At 47.1% G+C, this 24,186-nt stretch overlaps 2 protein-coding genes across 5 annotated transcripts in view; one reads left to right on the top strand and one right to left on the bottom strand.

The window, feature by feature from the left end:
• IQSEC1 (IQ motif and Sec7 domain ArfGEF 1) overlaps nt 1-4,682 on the bottom strand; it is a 261,481-nt gene extending 256,799 nt beyond the window's left edge. For all 4 annotated transcript variants that reach the window (XM_079317372.1, XM_079317383.1, XM_079317378.1 and 1 more), the window contains exon 1: nt 4,228-4,682. In XM_079317372.1, the coding sequence (XP_079173498.1) occupies nt 4,228-4,493 (266 nt within the window). In that variant the 5' untranslated portion in view covers nt 4,494-4,682. The remainder of the gene's footprint in view (nt 1-4,227) is intronic.
• Nucleotides 1-24,186, top strand: part of LOC306807311 (uncharacterized protein) — a 1,031,843-nt gene that overhangs the window by 399,670 nt on the left and 607,987 nt on the right. The gene's annotated exons all lie outside the window — the stretch shown is intronic.

Raw genomic sequence — 24,186 nt, 5'->3', positions numbered from 1 at the left:
TACAGGGCTGACAGGACACACAGCAGGAATAACCTGCTCATCCTGGACACCACCTGTGCTTTGCACATGGATGCATTCCTCAGGAGCCAGATAAACACAGAGGTGAAGAACTGCACACGCACTGCAGCCTCCCAGCCACGAATCACACTCCCCCACAGCTGCTGGGCAAGCAGGACCCAACAGCAGCGCTTCATCTCCATCCCTGCTGGCAGGAGGCACAGGAAGCAGAGCCTGCCCCAGCAGAGCCCACTCCAGCAGATGCTGGGTACCTCCACCTCAGCACAGCAAACAAAAACAAGCGGCTGCTGAGGGGCGGCGCAGGCAGGGAAAGGGGATTTACGTCATTTGCACAGTCTGTCTGAGCACAGCACATCTCTGGAGGCAGCAGGAGGGAGGGGAAGGAGCCCTGCTGCTCTGTACACTAATGCAGAGTGTGGCTGTGCCTGGGCAGCCACAGGCCAAGTCACAAGCTCGCTTTATGTAGGGCACAACGCAGCCTTGCATGTGACTGTCACCAGAGCAACAACTTCAGCCACTCCACTGCTCCCAGCACACCTCACCCAGACCCTCAGCATCCCCCAGAGCATCCCCCGACACTCTGGGGCTGCCTGCAGCTCCCAACCGGGGCTGCCGTGCCCCAGAGAACAAAACCAGCCCTAGCTGCCTTTAAAAATAAATCAGCTGGGCCAGGTGCAGGATTCAGAGTGCAAACAGCCCCTTCAGAATGCTCTGTCTCAGCTGACAGCTCTGCTCTGCCTCTCACCAGAGAGCAGCACAGTTTTTAACTTGATTAGGATAAACACAAACATCCCTCCCTAAGCTCCAAGGGGTCAGCACTGAATTCTCAGACACACAAAACCTTGCACAGAGGTGAGAAAATGCAGTGCACTGGGGTTTACACCCCAAGAACTCGTGCATTATTGAGTGACACTGGGGAGCTGAGCTCTAGAGGCTCCTACTGCTTCCCAAACATTAAATGAAATGGATTCACTCAAAATTAGTCATGCAACTCAGAGTTAAACACCTTAATGAATTAAACACCTATTGTTATCTTCCTTATGCTGATTCATCACATCCAGCAAAGCCCTGTAATCAACCATTCTCAATTCCACCAGTGCATTTTAATGGTGATTTGCTCTCAGCAAATCATTGTAAAATTAGTGAGACTGCCCCCAGACCTTTTCTGGTCTGTCCTTGTAGGATAAGGAGCACACCTACACCTGCTCACCCAGACCTCTGCTTCTCCCTCCCTTCTTCCATCAGCAACTGACACAAAATAAACTTATTTTCCCACTCTGGGATTTTCTGTAAGTGCATAAACCAGATTATTTTTATACTTTTTAATATATTTTGTATACTTATTATTGGACTGAGTTTCTTTCTTCCAGAAGTCTATCTCAGGGCTCATAAACACTTCCCGTCCTCACAAGCTACAGAATTTCTACAACTACACCAGCTTTTCCAAATTATTTAAGTAGTCTTCCCCTCCATATTGCTTCCTTTGTAAGAACTGTAAACTTTTAGGACTTGTGGGGAATTTTGTTGTTTTGGTTGTTAAATTTCTTTACTATCTTTTGTTAAGTATAAGACCTAATCATAACCATGTTATCTCGTGTAACTTATCCATACTTCCATTTGTAAAAGTGAACCACATGTGGCAATAGGGAACCCCTGGAGGGAGCCACAGACACCCCACACAACTGGAGCTGCTGCAGGGCAGGAGTCTGAGTAGCTCAGAAAAACTGCTCAAGTCAAGGTACAAGACAACTTCTAAAATCCCTGGTGTATTTCAGTGAGAGAAACCTGGATTCCTTTGAAAAGGATTCCATTCTTTTTAGCTTTGAAGTCCAGAAGTGTCAGGAAGAGCAGTGGTCACTGCCCATTTCAGCATCACTGGCACCTGAGCTTCAGCAGACAAGGGATCCTCATGCCCTCCCAAACATCCCCAAGGTGAATGGGACAATTGGCCCTGAGGAAACTGAGGCTGAGCTCCTGAAAGCAAAGCTCCAAACCCCTGGAACCTGCAGACTGGGCTGGCAGGAAGCTGAGGGACCCATGGGACTGGGAGAAGTCTTTAAAACAAGCATATCACTCTTTATTTTCCTTCCTCCATCTTTTGTATCCAGCCAGAGAATAAACTGATGCCATGAGGGGCTCCTGTCCCTGCTCCTGGACACTGAGGGGGCTCAGCAGCCCCAGGGCCACGGGAGGAACCCACCCAGCCAGCCAGGCAGAGATGAAGGGGCTCCCTCCCTCCCAAGGGAGGACAATTCTGGGGGAGGAGAGGGGACACCAGGACTGCTCAGATGAAGGTGGCCCTGGAGCTGTGGCTCCCCAGGCAGGCACGTGGGCCAAGGGCCCAGCCAGATGCACAGGGCTGGCTCCCAGCTTCCCCACTAAGCCCCCAGGCTATGCCTCAAAGCAATACAACTCTGCCATAAATATCCCAGATTAATTCTGATCCCAGCATCAAATCCACTTAAGAGACTTAAAAGCCTCCGAGTCCCCAGAGCTGCCTGCCCAAGGAGGGCTCTGCAAATGAGTCCTGGGCTGCAGAGAAGAAATATTATCAAACAAGGCAAGCCATTTGTACAATTTTTGGTAATGTCATTTGCAAGAGACAAATGGGACAAGATAGCTGAGTTGGCATCCTGTACTACATGCACAGCCACAAAAATCCTTGGGAACTGGACATGGATACACAGGGTAGGATTAGTGCAAATATTCCATGTTTTCTGGAAACAGCTCCTTCTCCTTAAGGGATTGATTGACTGATTGATAAATCACACCATGCTCTCCAGTTTATTAAAGGAGTTATTCACTTTCAAAGAGAAATCTCTGTTTATGAAAAAGCCTAAAGTGATTACCCCAGCACCAGAGGGAAAAATACCCTTGTTAACACTGACAGCAAGAAGGGTGCTGGGGAGGCAGAACCCCCTCCCTTCCCTTCCCTTCCCTTCCCTTCCCTTCCCTTCCCTTCCCTTCCCTTCCCTTCCCTTCCCTTCCCTTCCCTTCCCTTCCCTTCCCTTCCCTTCCCTTCCCTTCCCTTCCCTTCCCTTCCCTGTCCACTCCCCTGGCCAGGGGCAAGGCTTGGGAACAGGAGCAGGCAAAGGGGACACTGAGTGACCAGTGACCCTTCTGAAGCCTCCACAGCAGCACTCTGATTAAACGCTGCTGCTTCGGAGCACCAGCATCGCGACTCCGAGCGCAGCAGCAGCAGCGGCATTCCACCCCGCCGGCGGGAGCTCCCGGGATATCCCTGCCCGACACCGCACGGAGATGAGCCCGAGCCAGCACCCCGGGCATCCCGGGCATCCCGGCACGGCCGGGCTCGCCCTCCCGCAGGCGATGCCGTATCCCGCATCCCGCATCCCGGGGGATGCTGGCGGCCGGGAGCCGCCGCGTCTGTTTCTGTAAACCTAAGGAATTCGAGCGAAGCGGATCACAAACAGCCCATTGTGCTGTGTCAAGCAGCGAAGTGGGCTCGTAATCCCATGCATGCTTTTCCCACTCCACTCCGGGAAAGCCAAGCCTTAAATACTTTTCCAGAAGTGAAAACACGCCGGGAAAGCGCCGACATCGGTTCTCGCTATTCCCGAATCCCCGCTGCTTCGGAACCGCGCAAGTAAGCGGCTTTCCCAGCGCTGGGGAACGCAGACGATTAATTACAGCTTAGAGAGGCTGGAACAGACGCGGCGGCCGCGAGCGAAGGCGGCCCGAACGGGGCGAGCTGGCGCTGGCCCGGGCCAGCCCGCCGGTGGCGAGCGGCCAATGTTTACTGACCCCTGGCCGGGTCACTGTCCATAGCGGCCGGAGCCAAGGGCCGCTCCTCGGCATCCCCGGGGGCGAGCGGCCCCCCAGGCCGGGTAGCCCCGGTCCCCGCGGCGCTCGGAGCGGCGGCGAACACGCCCCGGGGAGCCGGGCAGGGCTCGCCCCGCTGCTCGCAGCGCCCCGTTAGGGCATCCCCGGGGCGGCGGTGGCCGCGGGGACACGGCGGGAGGAGAGCCCCGCTGGAAACCCCACCGGGAACCCGGCCAGGGAGCGTGTGAGACACGAGCACAGCATGGGCTGGGGACAGATGGGCTCCGCACCCCATCGCTGTCCCCCCGGGGCACAGCCCGCAGGGAGTCCCGCTGCTGCCGGCTTCGGGAGGGGAAAGGGAAGGGAAATCCCGCTAGGGAAACCCCTTTGGCGAAAAAGGGGCAAAGAAAGGAGGGCAGCGCTTACTTCTCGTGCCTGGCGTTCTCCTGGATGGCGCTCAGCACCCCCGGGGGCGCGGGGAGGACGCCCTGCTGGAGCCGGCATGTGGCCAGGTGCCGGTGATGCTCGTCCTGCAGGCAGGCATTTTCGTGGTACAACTTGGCCACTTGCTGCTCCAGCTCGTCTATCCTCCGCTTCTGCTTCTCCAGCAGCTCCTGCTGTGTCTCGATAATCTTGTTCAGCTCCTTCAGGTACTCGGCCGCCTTGCTGGGGTTCTCGGCGCGGCTCTCCATGGCCGCCCCGCACCTCCGCGGCGCGGGGGGGGCAGGCTCCGGCCAGCGCGCTCCGCTGGCAACTTAAGCGAGAGGGGAGCAATAAATAGCCCGGCGGCGAGCGGCGCCCCGCGTCCCTGCTAGAGCCGCAGCTGCCCGGGCGGGCGGCGGCCCCGCGCCGCCATTGCTGCCGCTCGGCCCCCGCCGCCCGGCGAGGGCAGCGCCGCCCGGGGAGCCGGAGCCGCCCCGGGAGCCGGAGCCGCCGCCGGAGCCGCCCGGGCCCCGCCGCGCTGGCGCACGGCGCTGTCCCCGCGCCCGTCCCGCCCTGCCCGCCGCAGCCCGGCCCGGCAGCGCCCGCGCCCCGCCGCGCTCCGACCGGGCACGGACACGGACACGGGCACGGGCACGGGCCGGGCCCGCCGCTCCCCGCCTCCCCCGCCGCCGCCGGGATGCGCTCCAGTCACGGCGGCCGCTCCTCCGGGGGGCGGCGGGGGCTCGGTCAGCGCCTCATCCGCGCTCCACATCCCCGGCTCTGCATCCCGTCCTTGCATCCCATCCCCGAATCCCATCCCAGCATCCCATTCCCGCGTCCCATTCCCGCATCCCCGGCTCTGCATCCCGTCCTTGCATCCCATCCCCGAATCCCATCCCAGCATCCCATTCCCGCGTCCCATTCCCGCATCCCGTCTCCGCGTCCCATTCCTGCATCCCGTGCCCAGCATCCCGTCCCCGCATCCCATCCCTGCGTCCCATTCCCGCATCCCGTCCCCGCATCCCATCCCCGCGGGCTCCGGCCCCGTTCCCCGCGGCGGGGAGCGCCCCGGGAGCGGTGCGGAGCGCTCTGGGGAGCAGCGCGCTGTGCGCGGCGGCGGGCGGGGACCCGGCCCGCGGGACCGGAGCTGGCCCTGCCACAGCGGGGGTGGCCCCCCGAGCCCCAGCAGCTCGCCCCAAGTCAGGCAGCTGAGCCCTCCGCCTCTCCCGTCAGCATCCCTGGCGTTAAAACCTCTGTTGGTGGATCGCTGCTTCCCGCTAAGGCTGCATCAAGCCAAGAAAAGTTGCTGAGGTTTTGGGTCCTGTATCATCCCACGTGTGTGTTGGGAATGCTTGTGAGAACTGGGAGTAGGAAAGGGAAACGGGGAGATACTGCAGGAAGAAGATAGGAAGCTGAAGACGTGCTGTTCTCCTCCCTTCCTCTTTATGTCTCCTTATTTATTTTTTTTTTCTAATTTTTCTATATCTTCTCTCCACCTTACCACTTTTCAAATAATAAAATTTTCTCAGAGGGGTTGTTCTGCTGTCACTGACGCCCCGACCCTGCGTGGCGGAGTCAACTCTCTCACCTTTCCAGGATGCGCATTTTCTTCAGGGGAGGGGCGCGGCCGCTTTTGGGCTCCGCTTTGTGCCCGCACTTTGGGAACGGAGCCCCGGGCACTGAATGCCTGCCCCAGCTTCTCCCTCTGCCTCTCGCAGTCACCAGGGGCAAAAGGGGCGTGAGGGGAGGGGGCAGCCACAGCCAGACCCGTCTGGCAGTTTCCAGGAGCATCCTGGCTTTAGGCAGAAATAAGTTACTGGTAAAACTGTTACTTTTGCTCTGACACCAGTGCAGCGAGGAGCTGTTGTGACTGTGGAGGGGACTGAAGCATGAAAGACTAATTTCGAATCCTAGTGGGGATCCTGACTTCACAGACATGTCTTTAGCCGCTCTCTGGAGAGACCAAGCCTCCTTCCTAGGAACTTAATTAGTATTTTGCATTAGAATTCTTGAAAATACTTTTTTTTTTCCCCCGAATACTTTTCGTTCAGAATGTATTTGCTAAAGTGCAGTTTGCTCTGTGTGGAAAGAAATGCTTATCAAGGTATCTCACCGGGGCAACCTGCACAGTAGCAGGCAGCCAGAGTATTTGTCAGGGGTTAAATCAATAAGTAAAGCAAGTGAATTAGCCTGAAAACTACATTGAACCTCAGGCATGCCCTGGGGTGAGCAACCGGAGCCTGCACCGTGTTCCTGCTGTGTTCTGGGTGTTGCTGCTGCTCAGCACTGACGGAGGGAGGGCACTCTGTGTCCCAGGGATCGTCTCTGCCCCTCCAAAAGCCTGCATGCTCCACCAGGCTCCCTGAATGAACAAGGAGAGGTAAACCTCCAAGATAAGCACATTCATGGAATCGATTATATATTCAATCTCTGTCTGTGAAGACACAGATTGTAAAAGCAGACCCAGCTTGTTCAGATTTGCTCAGTTAGAAAATTAAGTGACATCAAGCCTAACCTTTTAAAATATGAAAGTCACCAAAATAGCATTCTTATTACTTGCTAGCATCCCACCTCAGACTGTCCCTTTCCATAAGCTAAGCAGCACATGGTTGATTCTTGCCTGGGAAAGTGCCAGGGAAGATTTAAATATGAAAGGGAATGTTGCTCATTCAGTAAGTAGGATCCTCTTACTCATTTATTATTGGCAAGAGATAAATCACAGAGAATTTGGGGCTGGAAGGGACCTCTGGAGGTCATCCAGTCCAACTTCCCTGCTAAAGTACCCCATTACCCTTTGGAAAAACCTTAAAGTGTCTCTAGTTTTGGTGTTTTCTGGTGAACCAAAACCCTGGAGAGAACTCTTTCTGAGCTTTCAGGGTCTGGTCCAGACTCAGAGTCACACCCTGGTGCTCACAGGCTCGTGTGATGCCCAGCAGAGATCAGGCACAATCCTGATTTGGGGTTGGACAAGGGGGGCACAGGGTGGGACTGTTGGGGTGTCAGTGCAGGGCCAGGGCTTGGCCTGGATGATCCCTGAGGATCACCCTGCTCTGTGTTTGCCTGTCTGTTCTGAGAGCCAGGCTCTTGCACTGGCTGCCTAACTCGGGTGGTTTGTCAGAGTCACTTTTATTTTCTGTGCAGAGGCTGAGCATGAAATGTCACTGTTTCAGAAATGGTTTGGTGTGGTTAATACTGCCATGGGTGAGCAAACAGCTGAAATAATTTTTTTTCAAAGGAAGATAAGACCAGGAAAAAGCCTGTGATACATATTTTTCTATGTAAAATTAATTAGGTCAGTGTAATATATAAAAACAAGGACCCAGAAGTCATGCAGTGATTTGTGCTCAATCTTAACTCTGCCCTCCATCTCTCTCTTTTAAAATTCTCTTCGAAGCCACTTTTTTCTTGGTTGCATTTTTCTCTCAGTTCCCACCCACCCCCCTTAAATCTCTGCCTCACTTCTTGGTTCTGCTTCTGTGTTTAGACACTAAGGAATTTTATCCTGCTATTCAGGTTTATCCTGTTGTTAGAATTTACATGTAGGTCACAGAACTCACAAATGGGTTGGGTTGGAGGGACTTCAGAGCCCACCCAGTGCCACCCCTGCCATGGCAGGGACACCTCCCACTGTCCCAGGCTGCTCCAAAAACTCATTCTGTGCCCACCACACACCCAATAGTGCCTGCTCCTCTCCAGTGATTCAGCTGGATTATATCAAAAAAACAACCTTCTGAGGGGCACATTTGCTGCACTCTTTCCTGGGGGAAAGAAGGAAAGAGGAATCCTACTCTGCTGGCCAGGACCATGGCCCCATAAGCCAATAATGCCTGTGAGATGAGAGCTGGCTGAGGTATTAAATGAGAAAAAGGAGAAAGCACAGCCATAAAGACGTGAAATCTTTTAGGAAGATCTTTTAGATCTTTAGATGTTTTAGAAACATCTTTTGTGATGTTTCTGGCTTTTTCCCCTCTCCTGGTTAATCATAACCCACTTTTAAGACCTGACATCTTATTTCTCTCAACATTTTTTTGATTTCTGCTTAAAGGCATGAAACTTCCTCATGCCTTTTCCTACCACAAACCTTTTTCATGATAATCTCTTGTGAAATACAATCATATTACATGCTTTTCTTAGTTAAATGGGGTGTAGACTTGATCTATGCACCTCAACCCCTCCTCTAGGAAGGGAGAATACCTAATCCCACTCAGGAGCCTCCTGGCTCGCCCCACCCCACAGTGCCTGTCTGGCTCTGATGGCACTTGGAGAATTAGAATTAGAATTGTTCTTACCCTGACCAGCTCCTAAAGTATTTGAAATACCCCAAGCTAAGCATGGTGAAATTGCAGGCCATATTTTAAGGTATCTCCACAAGGCAGTAGAAAGTTCAATTTTGATTTTCCGAGTCCGGAGCAGAGCGATCATTACTGTTTGTAGGAATTGCCTTTTGATTTATGAAAGAAATGATAAATTGGCTCCTCCAGGTTCTCTAGCTGAATCTGGAGGCTTGCCTGCAAAGTGTGGTCCAGAACTAATCCATCCAAGTGTGCAACTTTAGCCATTTAAGCCTTCATTCTAATGAGCCTGTCATAAGAGGTTTCCTTTGTGCCTCTGTTGGTTTCTGTGATTTCTGCTTCTCTCTCTTGTTTTGGTAAGTGATATCAGGGAATGTTAGCAGGCAAAACCCAAATGTGTCCTCATGTGCAGAGTCCTTGGGAAAGGACTGTGTCCTGGAAAATAAAAAGAACAGTATTAGGCAACTCCAACATGAAAGTGATAATTTAGCAGGGATAAATAATAATGATATTAATATATCCCTAACATAAAAGGGACAAATTATCAAGGAATGCTTTGCTTCTTTTGGGAAGGAGGAAAATACAGTGCTGGGTTATATAGGAATGGGTGTGCTGGCCACAGAGTTGGCTGTCCTTGGGGAGGGGGAGTGGCAGGGCTCACAGTACTGGGGACCCAGCTGACCCTCTGGGGCTCTCCAGTGAGAAATCAAACAAGAACAGAACAAATCTTGCTGTGAAAGTGGGAGGTAATTTTATGAAAAGGACTAAATGGAGCTCAGGACTCTAATTTAGCAATAAATATAATGGAATTTGGAGTATGGTGTTGATTAAATAGGTTATTTTATAAATGGTGCAGAAAAATTTTTCTTGGTGCTCATGTTGAGATCGAAGCCAAACCAGAGTTGGAATCAAGGAAACCTTTTATGAACACATTATATTTGAAGTTGTGGGATAATCTGTGAGTGAAGGAGAAGAATTCCTGCTGTGGTACCAAGTACCTGGGGCAAGATCAGAAAAATGCCAGAGGAAAACACTTCCCATCTGATGAAGAGGAAAAGCACAGGGACAAAAACCACAACCTTGGCATTGGGGTAGGAAGCTGAATACCGAAAGTGGGAAGGAAACAAATAAACCCTCCCAAAATTAGAGCTTCAGGAGCTCCCTGAGAGCAAGGAGAAGTAACAATGCTGAAATAGCTGATTCCATGTCACCACTCCTTGTGGTTCCATGATTTCATGGCTGTGAGCTGCTTTTGGGAGCTTGTAAAGCAGACACATTTCAAATAGCAGCATTTCAGTAGGAAATAAAAACCCAAACCAAAGTTTTCATCAAGTCATTTTTTGATAAAAACTTCATAAGCAAATTTGCTTGTGGAAAACTGTTGGAGGTTTTTGTGTGTGTTTTGTTGGGTTTTGTTTTAAAACATCCCTTAAATAATTAATTACCTAGGCTACCAGAGTCAAATTCGCCCACTATTTTCCATTTTAAGATGTTTTATTCCATTTTGATTCCATACATTTCCATTCTAATATTTTTTTCTGTGCTTTAATTGGCCAGAGTCAGTTTTTCCATGCTTAGACTGAATTATCTTGGCAAATTTCAGCAAACTCTGCTTTTCAGAATAAGATTATGAGGAAACATGAAAATCAGATCATATTCTGTTCTTTTCTAAACATCCATGGGAACAGATATTAGAGAAAGGTCAGACTAAGCAACTGAGATAAAGTACAAAGTCCTCAGAAATATGGATTTATTTCCACAGAATCATTGGATATTTCAGAGAATACCCTGAGCTGGGAGGATCCACCAGGATCATCCAGTCCTGGCTCTGCACAGACTCCCCAGCAATCCCACCCTGTGCATCCCTGAGAGCCTTGCCCAAGTTCTCTTGCCACAGGCATTTCAAGTTGGACACCTCCACTGGTGAAAACCAAGGATTTTTATCATTAATTTGTTCCCTTTTCACATCTGTACCTGGCATGTTGCTTCCAAGAATGCCAGGAACAGAAAGTCACTTGGATGGCACAGTAATATGTTTTACACTAAGAAAATAATTCTGCCCTCCAAGAGACGTTTAAATTAAAAAAGGAAAAAAAAAAAAAAGTGAGACATCCTGAAAAATCAGTATCTAATCATAATTCCTGTTCATTCCATCCGAATCCAATGGATAAAATCACAGTTTGAAACCAGGGCACACCATACTGTGTTTGTCATCAACAAAACCTGAAGGAAAAATATTCTGTTTTACTCATTTCAGAACAATTGCAGCAGCCCATAAATCCTGCAGGTTTGGGTTCCCCTCTTTTTCTGCACCCAGACCACCTTTCCTTGGATATATTCCTGTGGTTTAAGGGTGATGTGGAACATTTCACCTGCTTTTTCCAGTTGTGCAGCCCCCCAGGACAAGATCAGCATGCAAAAATAAAACCTCTCTATTTCATCAGTCTGCAGTTACTCAGATTTCCACCATATCCTTTTTTTCTTGAGAGAAACCAGTAATATATCACCCTATGTATAGATATGCACGTGTGAAGAGAAGGAGAAATAACATTTCATTTGTACAAAAGGAGGAAAAATCACCCCCCAGCTTTATCACTGACAACAGCTGAGGGAAATTTAAGTTCTTTCACTTTATTTGCAGCAAGGCTTAAAAATAGATCTGCAAATTCAGACTGGAAACTCTTCTATCCTTTTCCAAAAAAGAAAAGCACATCACAAAATGGACAAATCAATTCCAATTGCTTCTTGCCCAAAGAAACAGCACTAAACCTCAAGGTGTCTTAGGTAAAGATTCCAAATCAGGAAATGAAAAGCTGAACAAGAAAATGCTGAGGTCAGGCAGGCTCAACCTTTCCTTATCCCCTTTTTCATCCCTTCTCTTTCATGCTGCTGGGAGCACACAGAGGGGATGAAGTGCTGGATCAGTAGGAACAGTCTGTATTTACAATTTCAGCCTGTGTTTGCAATTTCAATTTACAATTTCTGCATTCACGATTTCAAATCTGTATTTTCAACTTTGGGTTTCTGTATTTCCAGTTTCAGCCTGGGAGCCTCAGCAGGTGCCTTAGGGCTGACCTGGGTGTGCAGCTCCAGCCTCCCTCCCTTGGGCTGCCCTGCCTGGGGAAGCCCCAGAGCCACAGCCTGGGAAGGTTGAAAGGTTCCACACTTATTTCTGTCCAGGCTTAGGTGAAAAAATACATTTGCCACTTCAAGATTGCCAAATATTGCCTTTTTTCTGGTCTTGCCTAAGCCAGGGCTGTGAAATGCTGTGAGCAGTGGGAAAATCCAGCCCCAGGGGATGTTGTCCCCATGGACTGAGTGGCTTTTGTTGCACATTTCCTGTTTCTATTAAAAGCTCACTATTAAAATTAAAATTCTCACATGGACATGGTGCAGCCCCAGCCTCCAGGTGCTTGGTCCTACAAACAGAGCTCTTGCTGTGAGTTGAGCTTTCACTTGGGTCCTAAAAATCATTGATCCCACTCTCTTTAGAGAGCTGAGAGAAATGCAGCAACTTCTGGAAGCTTTTCCAGTTAACATACAAAAAAAAAAAAAAAAAAAAAAAAAAAAAAAAAAAAAGAAAAAAAAAAAAAAAAAAGAAGAAAATGAAGTACTTGCTTCTGGAAGCTTTGGGGTTCTCCCAAGAGGAGGCACCATCACAGCCTGAAAGTTTGTCACAGGGAATGACAAAGCACTGTGGCAGCAAAGTGCTCAGTGAACATCTTGTGGGGGATTACAGACTGGCAGAGGGAACAGCTTTTCTAAGACAAAGGATCTTCCAGAACTGATCCTGTCAATGAGTAGCTGCAGGCAAAAGCAACTTGATTCACTCTAAAGATGAATTGGAATTCTGCTCAAAAGGAAAAGTGAAAAGGGGGAAGTGCTACAAAGAAGGGATGGAGATGTAAGTTGTGGAAATGCAGCACAGAGAGAAGAAGCTGCATTTTTCATAAGTCCTTCATTGCTTTGTCAGAATTAATCCAGGTCGTTTATCCAGAGGAGAATAATGATCTGAACCAGCCCTGAGAGCAGCAAAGTGTTAATCAGCTGTTCAGAGGTTTCCCCTTGGGCAGGCTCTGAGAACACAAGGAGAAACTCCATATCCAGCAATCCTTAGTACAAATGACTAATGTGGTTTATTCCCAGTCCCTGGGCAGGGACTGAGGTTTCAGGCTTGTTAAAAACAGGAGTGGGTTAACTGGGAGCTGTGACAAACTGCTGAGGGCTCTCCTGAGCCCCAGCCCTCTGAGGGAACTGGCTCCAGGAGATTTCCCAAGGAGCAGCAATCCCAGGAGATAAATGAGATAAATGCTGCGCTCAGGCTCCTCAGCTGCTGGGTTTGGTGAGCTTTGTGCTGCTCTGGAGCCTTGGAGAGCACAGAAATACAGAGCCTGGGTGTCACTGAGCATCCTTGGCACTGTCCTCCCTCCAAGTCAAGCAGAAGCTGTGAAATTTCTGTTTGCAAAGGTTTGCAAGGACCCAGATATCAGGGAAGAAGGAAATGTATCCATCCATGCATCCATCTGTGTTTTCAGCCAGGACCAAACCCCAGCACAATATGCAGGATCTGACCTGGGGGAGATCCCTCCCTTTATTTTTGGGGCCCCCATGTTTGTGACACTCCAGGGCTCAACCCCAAAGCGAGGACTTGAAGTGTCTTAGCTTCTAAAACCTCTGCCCCACTCTTCTCAATGGGCATTGATTCAGTTTTATTCATAAGAGTTTGGATCCTCAGCCTTCTCAGGACACTTTCTTTTCTCTATATTGACAATAAAGTGAATTTCTATCTTCAGAAATGCCTTCTTAGCAGAGAAGATGCAGTTTAAATTATGTGATAAATCTGATCCATGCCCACATAGAAAAGCTAATCCTGATCCCCATATCAAGCCTTTTATTGTACTGAGCTCTGTATTCCATTGTCCCATGTGATCAAGAAGAATCCTCTGTATCTTGAATTAATTCATGTGAGTAGCTCTTTACTGAAGCACACAAGTGGTACTAATCAAACACTTTGGGGTGAGTGATCTTGAAACTTATCTTTGAGGAATTCTGGGGCAGGGCTGGGAACTGGGACCTTGCTTTTGCCTGACAGTGATCCTGCATTGAAAAGTCTCTCACTGCATTTACTTGCTGAGTTACTACGGGAGAAAGATGCATTATTGATGTTTGGCTCTGCCTTTCACCTGAAAAAGATATTTTCCAAAAGGGAATGTAAAGAGAAGATCTCATAATTGTGTTTGTATTACTCAGATCTGTGGAGGAACATAGTTCTGCCATTACTTCAATGTGTGTCCTGGAAAGACTCTTTCACATTGCAAAAAAAATCACTTTGCAGCTCCATTTTCTCAAAAACTGGCTGTCAGAAAGTCATTTCAGTGTTTGATGCTGGCTATAAGTTGACAGTTGAAACAGATCTCGAGGAATTTCTGATGCAGAATGAAATAAACACATCCTTGGGAACACAAAGGGCTTTCAAAAAGGTGTAGCTGTGACTGTGAGCAGGTTTCAACTCACTCCTTTTTGGCTTCTCTTATTGTCTGTCGTTTTTTTTTCCCCTCTTTAATCTCCCAGAGTTTCTGCCACTGCCTTTGCCACACTTGCCACAAGGGCAAGCATGGAGCATTTACCCAGAACAAACAAAGCAGAAGCAGAGCTCAGGAAATCACACAGGCCTTTGCCTGGGTGTTCATTCCCATTTCAGAGAGCTCCTGACAGACAGAGATGTGTCTCTGTCACATTCCAGCTCAGAAGTGAAGCAGACAAAGCTTCTGCTTGCTGCAACCACAGCTGTAACCTGACAAGAGATTTTTTTTTCCTCCTTTATTTTTTCTTTCTCCTTCCTTTCCTCCCCTCTCCCTCTCCTTATTCCCTTCCTTCTTCTTTTCCTTCTTCCCTTCTCTCTTCTCCTTTTTCTTTTTTTTTTTTTTTTTTTTTTTTTTTTTTTTTTTTTTTTTTTTAGTTTTCCCTTTTATTTTGCATCAGAAAGATGCTGATGGCATTATTCCTCAAGGTTGCACTTCAGAGCAGTTACAGAATCTTGTGAACTCAAGGTCAGCAAAACTGTAATTCTGACACTCTGCTCCTCATCTTGCTCTGTTTGGTGCAAAATTAGGAAGAATTCTTGACAAGGTCTGCACATCCACAGCATTCCTGCTCAGCTGATGACAGGAAATGTGCTGCTTGGTGAAACACTGCATATCAGCTCTCACAGAGTCCAACTGGCAAAGAAAGCAGGCCCTTGTTATGCAAAATCCTTGTTTGTAAACAGTGTTCTGCCTTTAAATTGATTTTAATGCTTTGCCTTGGAGACCTCCTGAGCTGATTTTCCCAACAGAATCCACCACAAGAGCCATCTGGTGGCAGCAGCACATTGAATCTGCACAAAACCTGTTAGGGAATGATCCCAGGGTAAATTCCTAGCAGAATGCAAAGGGATCTAACCCTTCTCTTAAGGAGATAACACACTCTAGGCTGGAAAAATTCCCACAAACTTGGAGGGAAAAATACGACTTGTTCCAAGATAAATGTCAGTACAGATATTAGAATGTAATAATTTTCTATTTTATATTAAAAATTAAAATAGTTTCTCTTCCTGTCCATGTTCCTGAGCTGTCCCCATTCAGGGATTTTTGCTAATGGGCTCCTCAACGCCTTCTTGTAGGGAGAAACATCTTTTCCTTACTGAAGGGAAAACACCCAGAACTGCATTGCACTGGTCAGTGCTGTAGAGGGGCTCATGTGGTACCCACAGCTTATTACAGATATCCCAAACCTTCATGTTTTGGAGCCAAGACTTTGATAAATGTCATGCTTGGACCATCATTACTACTACAATTATGAAAAATCCTTTGGGAGAGCTATTTGAGATTCACCCCTCAAGGTAAATTGAAGACTTTCTTCCCCTGGGAATGTTTTCCTGGGGTATTTTGGCCTGTGTCTCTGCATATCTGGCACTGGAGTTTCCTGCAGGGATAAAATCTGGGATGGTATCACTGGGATAGACCTCAGGCAGAGATCCCACGTTCTGTTCCCAGTGCTTGAGGAAGTGCTCAGGGTGGGGCAGACAGGTGCTGGCAGCACTTCACCTGTCACCAAATCCTGTCAGGAGGAGAGCACTGAATCATCAGGCTTCTCCCCTTGTCTCTGGGTGTCAGTTCTTGAGGCAGAGTTGCTGACTAAGGAGCAGAGTTTGGTGTTGGGTTACAGCTCTCCAAAGGGGCTGCCTCAGCCCTGTGAATACACAAACACCCCTAAAATCATCCCAGCAAAGCACTTGGGGCCACTAAATAACACCCCATTAAAGAGACCCTCATTTTGGAATGGAAACATCCTATTCTAGCTGGCAGCATTTGGGTCTGCAGAGCCAGCATTCAGTTCTTCCTCAAGCAGCTCTTCCTCAGGCAGTGGCTGCTGCTGTCACACCCAGCTGTGTCCCCTGCCCTGTGCCTGTCCCTGCGCTGCACAGGGGTCACAGTCTGGTCCTCTCAAGCCACCTGAGCTCCCAGGGCTGACTCAACTCGTGCAGCTGCTGTGCCACACCAGGGATCCATCCCACCCCACTGGGGAGACCAGGGGACCCTTCCGACCCTGCCCACCCCAGGATTCGGTTCCCAGCTGCTCAGGACAATGTGCAGTTGTCTCCCAGCCTGTCAGCTGTGTGCCTGACCCCATCCCTAGGTGATATAAACTCCCAGCTTTCCACACCATGGTACAAAGCAAAAGTGGCTCAGAATGTTTGTGTCTGGCCCAAGAACATCACAGGAAATGGAAGTGACCTCCAGCACTTGGTGGAAAATTGAAGGTGCAAACTATTTCTTAGTCTCATGCTTTTATGGATCCAAAGTAACCAAAAAAGGATGATCATGGATGAGTGTGATGTAAAGGATAAAAACCAATCCATGTAAAGGATCAGAAACCCATCCTAGATAAAGCCTCTTTCAGTTGCTGGTACAACAGTGAGGGATGAAGTCATCCCTCAGTGCCTCAACAAGTGGCTGTTGTGTTGTTCTGTGAATCACCCTGGGAGTGCAGGAACCTGTTATTTCCACATGCAGAATGTCCAATTTCAGCACAGTGATGAGTGAGAGGGAGGAGAGCACACGGAGCTGAATCACTCACAGACATAAGTGCAGCAGGTACTGTCAAGTGCAGAGTGGGATCAACAGCCTCCAGCAGGGCTGGGCTGGGGAGGGTCTCCTTGTGGGGTACCTGCTCAGAAAATACCCCTGAGCCCTCCTGGCTCAACTCCCCCCCTCTGGGACCATGGCAGAGCCATCAGGCTGCTCCAAGGGCAACATCCTACTGCTGGAAACTCACCTGGGGCAGGGATGGAGCAGGGAGGTGGTGCTGGAATCCATCCCAGTCCTGCTCCTGCACCCACCCAGCCTTGACTACAGCTTCCCTCACTCAAATCCCGGTCATGGGAGCTGGGAAGGACCTCCAAGATCACCATGTCCAACCTTTGAGTGTCTCCACACCCTCTGAATCACAGCATGAGGTGCCACAGCCACAGTGTGTGGGTTGGGTCCTTTCCCATAATGGGGTAAAGCACATCCTTTATGTGCAGCCTTGTGCTGATTTTTCTGAGCTGAGAAAGTCACAATGCTGCAGGAAGTACAGGATTTGCACAGCACTGATGAGAATGCCTGTGGACAATGAGTACCAGCACTGATGTTGAGGGATAGAGCAGGAAGGTGAAATCCAGAGAAAAGAGCAAGGTATATGGATTAGGACAACAGAAGGAAATTCCAGAATATGCCACTGAGGCTTAAGTTTTGGAAAACTTGGAAGTTTTGAAAGATTTTCCTAGATGAGTGCTGGATCCCAGAAGTCTGGGAGTTTTGAGCTTCCTGTGGTTTCTGCCACTGACCCCCTGGAGAACACTGCTTTTTGACTTGAACCCTTGGAGAATGCTTCCAAATTTGAGTGATGGAGTTAGAGTCATGGGTGTGTAAATAGCAGTGTGTGATTTCACATGGTGAAGGGGTTTGAATTGGAGGTTTTTGTAATGCAGTAATTGGTATGGGACAAGATGGGGGGATTTTGGGTGGTGTCTTTTTTGGTGTTCTTCCTTCTTCATGATTTCACATTGTAGATTTTGGTTGCACAGTTAGTGCTGCTCTGAGGGTCACAGGAGTTTGGTTGTTGGGTTAAAAGCATAAATAATACAGGTGTTAATTCTCAATTTGATTGTTTAGCTTTGAGAGACCTTGTGGCAGCTTTTGTGTGCTTTGCCAGGGACACATCAATCCCTCTGGGGAGAGCTTGGAGCAGCAGCAGAGCTGCTGAAGCAGAGTTGAACAGCCCCAGCTGTTCTGTGCCTCCCCAGCACTGATTAAAGGCTCAGGACTTCCCCTTCTGCTGCCTGTGCTTGTCTCAGCAGAGGGAAATCTCCCAGCCCTGCCAGAACAGTGCTGACCTTTGCTGGGATGGAGCTGCTGGTTCTTAACACCACGTTTTGTCCCCACTGATCCTGCAGGACACACACACACTCTGCCAGGGCTAAAACAATAAATTATTGGGCTTGAGAAGCTTCTTTCAGCCAAGAGGCCTCAGTTCTGCTAGAAATAGTTCCAAAGCTGACCCTTCCTCAGTCCCAGTATCTGCTGTATCCATGCAATATATATCCACAGCAATTCCAAGGGATTGGAAATCACCTCTGAATTCTTATTTTAAAAACCATCCCTATAAGAGCTCTCACACCTTTTTAAAAGCATGAAACTGTGGCTTTTTGCAGAATAGCTCCTGTACATGTTGTAAGCAGTAAATGTCTTAGGGTGGGAATCTAATATTTATGTGTTTTATTAGGGAAAAATGCAAGACTCTGAGAGTCATTAAATTGTGTATGTATGATATGTATGAATAATTTGCCCTAACTCACCACAATCACATATGCAATCACAGCAAATGAATTTGTTGTATTGAGCAGTTTGACACAGTAAGGTAAAAAAATATTTCCACCAGAGCAGCATTTCTTAGAATTTCAACAAAGCAGTAAATCTTGAAACAATCTGGGGTTTTTTTTCAGTGGATGTTTTCAAGGGCTCCACTGTGGCAGGAATTGCTAATGTTATGAATCAATATGCACTAACATTACTCATGCAATGTGCTTTTTAAAACGTAATTTAACATAATGGAAATCTCCTAGAAAGGTAGATATTAATTTTCAAAAAACTCTGATCATCCATTTAAATTAAATGTACACCAGTTCATTCCTCAAAGCGTAATGCAAACTTCTATTTGGAAGACAGATGTCATAATTTACACAGTGCAGAGATCCTCAGCTAATGCAACACCTCTGTTTCAGGCAGCAGTAAAACTGTCTTAATTAAGGAAATGCCAACAGATTAAAATGTTCTCATGGTTCATAAAATATTTTAGAGGGTGGCTTGGCAGCATTAGTACAAATGTTGTAAAGCCTGGTGTGTTTGAAGCTTATGCTCTGCACTTAAATTTGTAAAAAAAATTATGCTTGTGAACCATGGAAAATGATGGCAATGTCCCACTTCTATTGCCATATGTTGATGTGTGTAGTTATTGTGATTATTTAGGGGCTACAGAATGGGTTCCACACCTCAGGGTCATCCCTGAGTTTCTGCTGTGCTTTTACATCTCCAGCCACTGAAGCAGCAACAGCAAAAATTCATCTAAAGGTAAGGATGAAACTGGAAGATACAAGGAGCTGAGAGAGGGCTGAGTGAAAGAAAGAAAAAAATTACTATAAGAAGGAAAAACTTTCCTTCAGTTCAGAGTGCACGGATAAAGAATGAGGGGTTTGCAGATGAATCCACAGCACAGCACCTGACCTGACTGTAATTAATATATATTCACATGGGCCAAACTAATTTCATTTAAGCCACAGCTGGTAGCAAAAAAATCTACATAACTGGGGCTGTTGCAATCAGCACTGAAGTTTTGAGTGAGCAAATCAATTAATTATGCATCGATTTTCCCAGGCATGGTTGTTCCAGTCGTGCACAACTGAGAGTTTGGCTCTGGAGTGCTGAAACATCTGTTGAATATTTACACCCAGCTCCTGAACACAAGCTCAGTGGTTCCTTTCTTGCTGGAGGCAGAGAAGGGAACAGCTGTCTGCAAAAAGCCACACAATCACAATGTACCTGCAGAGAAGGCTGGGCTCCAGCATGGCCCCAGGGAGGGAAGGCACCTTGTCAGCTTGCAATTAGGCGAGAATTTTAATAGGTGCAGGTATTAATTGCATGGAACAAAACAGAGAGAAAGGAAATATGTGTCTTTTAATGAATTAATGCTGGGTGTTGCTGACTAAAGCAGAAAGCAAGTGGAGATAAGTTTTCCTTCTTATTTCTGAACTTTACAGGAAAATCTGCCTGCACTTACCATAAACTCATACACAGAGTTCTGTGTTCTATGAATATAATCCTGTAAGAAACACAGCTCCCTTTTGCACTGAATCTGTCAAGTCTCATTGATTTTAGCAGTTCCTGAGGAAATCCAGCTCCTTGCTAGGCACAGAGTGAGCCCTGTACCTAAATCATGGGGCTGGAACCTGAGCACAGAGCTGCTGGAATAAGTGCCTGAGAAGCAGCTAAAGCTAAGGGAAGCGAGTAAAAACATAATTTAATGGGAAGTGATGACTGAATAGGGATAAAATGGAGAAGCTGAAAGTGATGTGATGTGATGTAGGAAAATGAGACTTTCTAGCTAGGATTCAAATATCTGCTACATGGAGCTTTAATGAAGTTTATGCCATAGCAGTGCTGGATAAATCTAGAGCAGAAGACAGATTTAATCCCATTAAATATTTGTCAGGGATTTAATGTAGTAGATAATATAACAAGCTCTATTAGACCTGGCATTACAATTACCCATTTTTACCAAGTTGCAAGCCCGTGGCTGCAGGCAGAGCTGTGCCTGAGGCAGGACTCAGTGCTGGGCTCATTCTCTGTCCATGGACCCCAGTCAGGCTCTGGGGCTGCTCTGGGTTTCCAAACTCCTCTTTCCATGCACTCTACACCAGCTTTGCTCCCTCCCTGCAGAGATGGCCACTGGAAGTGCAGGAACAGGAATATTTCTATAATCTCCCTTTTAACACAAATTGGCTGGTTTGACCTGCTGGTTCTGTGTATTTTTTCTATTCAAAAGCAGAATATCATCATCAGCCTCCTCAGAGTCAAACAGCTGCTGCCAAAACCAACTTCCTTAGCTAAGATAGTGACATGCCCTGGGCCTGCAGCCCCCTGCAGTCAGAATCCCAAGATGCTAGCTCAGGGAATGCCTGTCTTCCACGTCGCTCCTACATTTTATTTTCTGGTGTCATCCCAGCTTTTATGCTTGGCTGAACAAAGGCAAGATAAATAAAAAAAGGTTTGAAGTCTGAAAATGCAGTGAAACTTTTGTTACACCCAAGAACCTGGGTTGGATAAGGCATCACTGAATTTATTTTCATTTATACAGACTAATTTATATTCTTTGGTTGGTGTTTGAGGCCTTTTTGTGCAGTCTGTGGCAACTACCATCCCACAGCAGATGGAAACTGCTTTTTAAGAACACCCTACTGCTCTGTCCTCAAAAAATTTAGGGTTTCTGGGTCATTATAATCATCTCTGTGGCAATTAAAATGCTGGGAATTCAGATACTCTGTTGTTGCTTTTTTTGTAATTTTTTTAATACAGTAGTTCCCCATTAATTAATTCAAGCAGAATAATTAATTCTTCAATGTTTATTATTCTCTTGTTTAAAACATTTTAGCTGCCAGAGCTGAAAGAACACTCGGTGATTGCTGATGCTGCAGAGCACTAAGAAGGGTACATTTCATGGCTGAAATTGGTGCCTTCACTGCCATTTATTTGAGCATGAACACGTGTGAAATGAATATTTCCAACATGAGCCAACTCATAAAACTTCTGTTGTTTTCACAGTAAAAGTTGGGTTTGGGACATTTTCATGCTGTGTTTTGTGGCCACTCATCAGGTGATGTTTTCTGTCCAACAATGGAAGGAAGTGAAATAAAAGATGTGTTATCATGAGCTAGAAGTGTTTGGGAAATTCCTGCCAGGTTTCATAGGAAGATAAATCATACCCAGACTGCCCAAGCTTACATTTTCCACTGAGGGGCTATCAGCATCCCAGGAAGAGTGAAACTACTGCTCTCTGTTTAAAATCCACCCACATTTGTGTTAGTCCTTTCTCCAGAGATGCAACTCAGCCATCCCATGCAGTTGTGTGAGAGGCAAAGTCACACACAGAAAAGCTGATTCTTCCCCTCAGGACAAGAAACCCTTGGTAGGGCCCAGGGAAGCCCACTTTTCCTGTTTTCTAAAGGAGAAGATGGAATGTTGCTTTTCCCTGTCTCTGCGGTTTGGAGCTCGGTATCTGCAGAGGAAGGATGTTCTGAGCTCAGGGTCGAGTCCCCAGGGCTTCCCGAGCCAGCAGCAGATACTGCAGATGTTGTTTCCCCTCTGGAGCAGGCACTGGGGCTCAGCAGAGGTGCCAGCTCCCCAGATGTGCCCAGATGTGGCTGTGGCAGGGCCAGGCTGGGTCTGTCCCTATTGCTGCTCAGGGATGAGAATCCTGCAGAGCTGTCCACATGGAGTTTTCCATTAAAACTCTCTGCACAAAGCAGGGGTTGGGAATTCTGGAAACGCCTCAGATCTGTGGTGCTGCACTTGCTGCCCTTTCTCTGAATCCTGGTCTTGGCTTGCCCCAAGGCTCTCTTACATTTTTTACTTAAGCAGTTTCTATCAGAATTTTCTGTTGGGCAGATGGGAAATGTCCCTCTTCTCTGGCTCCAAATCCATTACTTTTCCTCTGATCCTAAACATTTCCCTTTTTCTTCCCTTCAGCAGGATGAAACTCTGACTTTAGTATTTTTCATGGTGAATGGGAGCATTCCCAAGGAATGATCTGGAATTTGGGTCAATTCAGATTCCACTTTATTTCACACTCTGAACTGAATCAGGATCTTGCACAGGGCCCAAAGTGCAGCATAATTATGACTAAATGTAGTTATTTTGCTCCAGTGAAAATTGTGGGTATTTCACTACACAGTGGATGTTTAAAATCTGAATTCTCACAGTGAAAATCAGATCTCACTTGAGAACTGGAGATACTCACTGGAGTAACACATTTCTCTAAAAGCTGCATGTAAATAATAACCAAGCCAGAGCAAGCAGGCTGCCATGGGAATGGGGATGTGTTACAGAATTTTGACTGCACAGCTTCACTCCTGGAGAGAACCAGGCACATTAAGAGGAATTTTTAGTGGATACAATCACTGTTTACAGTAATAATTTAAAAGAAAAGTGTTGGGATTAGGCTGTGCCAGTGTCCCCTGGCACCCGAAGGGTGGCCAGAGCCCGTGGGAAAACAGGCAAATGAAAGATGTGATCTGTAATTCCCAGGAGACAGGGATCTTGCATTTCTGAAAGGTCCAAGTGTAGCTTTTTCAATCAAAAATTAATAGTTTAATGACTTCAATAAAAATTTAATTCCTATGGAGAAAGAAACAACAAGTGTTTTGTATAGTCAAGACTATCTCTTTGAAAAATCTATTTCCCAATCAGTGAAATGCCTAAATACTGGAAAAGATAATTAAGAAATATAATTCTACTTACAAGGGTTATAAAAGGCATCAAAGTAATTTAAATTTCAATCTCACAGTTCAGCAAATACACTGAAAAAGCTACAAAGGAAAAACTCTTGGATAAAAGGTGACAAGTTCATGGTATCATCATTAAACCCAAATGTGTCACAAAGCAGAAAACAAGAAAATTCAAGTGCAGACTCAAGTGAAAGAGAAATAGCTTTGTGTAGATAGCTTAGTACAAGCTGTCACAACAGTTCCTTTGTTTAAAAAAATAATCTAAGAAATATGAAGATTCCAAGCTAACTTGGAACTGCTTATGTGAAAACCTTGCCTGAAGTGGAGTATTGGGAGCAGCTTGTGATGCACGAGTGTATTTTACAGCCTCACCCCTGCTAGCAGAGATAATGGGAGGCCAGAACTCCTGGGTGAGACTCGCACTCTTGCTTGGAATTAAAACTTAGCCTTGTTGCTAAAAAACAATTTAAACCTAGGGATAAAAATGGCATTTTGTCAACCAATAAAGACATTATGCCTGAGGAGTCAGGAAGAATCAAAAGAAAGACAAAACTATATATATATGATCATAAAGAGTCCTGAAAGCTCAAATTATACCAGATGCATATGAATTAGCACTATTACTCAGATAAGACATTCTTTAATAAGGGAGATAACACTATTAGTGTAATTACTGACTGCCTGGTCCAGCACTGGGGAAGAATTAAATACATTACACTTCTGGACAAAGCCAAGGTAATTATGAATTTCCAGTTCTTTCCAGCTTATGGAACTGTGTGTGACTGTCTCTAAATGGGTCTAATGCAGCAGCTCCATGCTGGTATCAATGCTGCTCCAAGCCCCAGCAATCACTCAACTCCTGGCTGCAAGGCAGAGTCAAGACATCCCCAGTTTGCCAGGGCTGGGTTGCCTTTTGCTCCTCCATTTCATAATCTTCCTTCTCACTAATCTGCTGCCCAACACTCCTCATTCTCTGCAAAGAAAGCCCAGCTCTGATGGCATAAAGGATGGATTGACCAGCACTGGGAAGTTTTACTCTGAACCAGGGCAGGGAAACCTGAGTGGTTTGTCCCTGCTCATTCTGCTTCA

Source organism: Erithacus rubecula, assembly GCF_903797595.1.
Source record: "Erithacus rubecula genome assembly, chromosome: 13".
NCBI classification, from domain to species: Eukaryota; Metazoa; Chordata; class Aves; order Passeriformes; family Muscicapidae; genus Erithacus; species Erithacus rubecula.
This window is presented reverse-complemented; position numbering and strand designations above follow the sequence as displayed.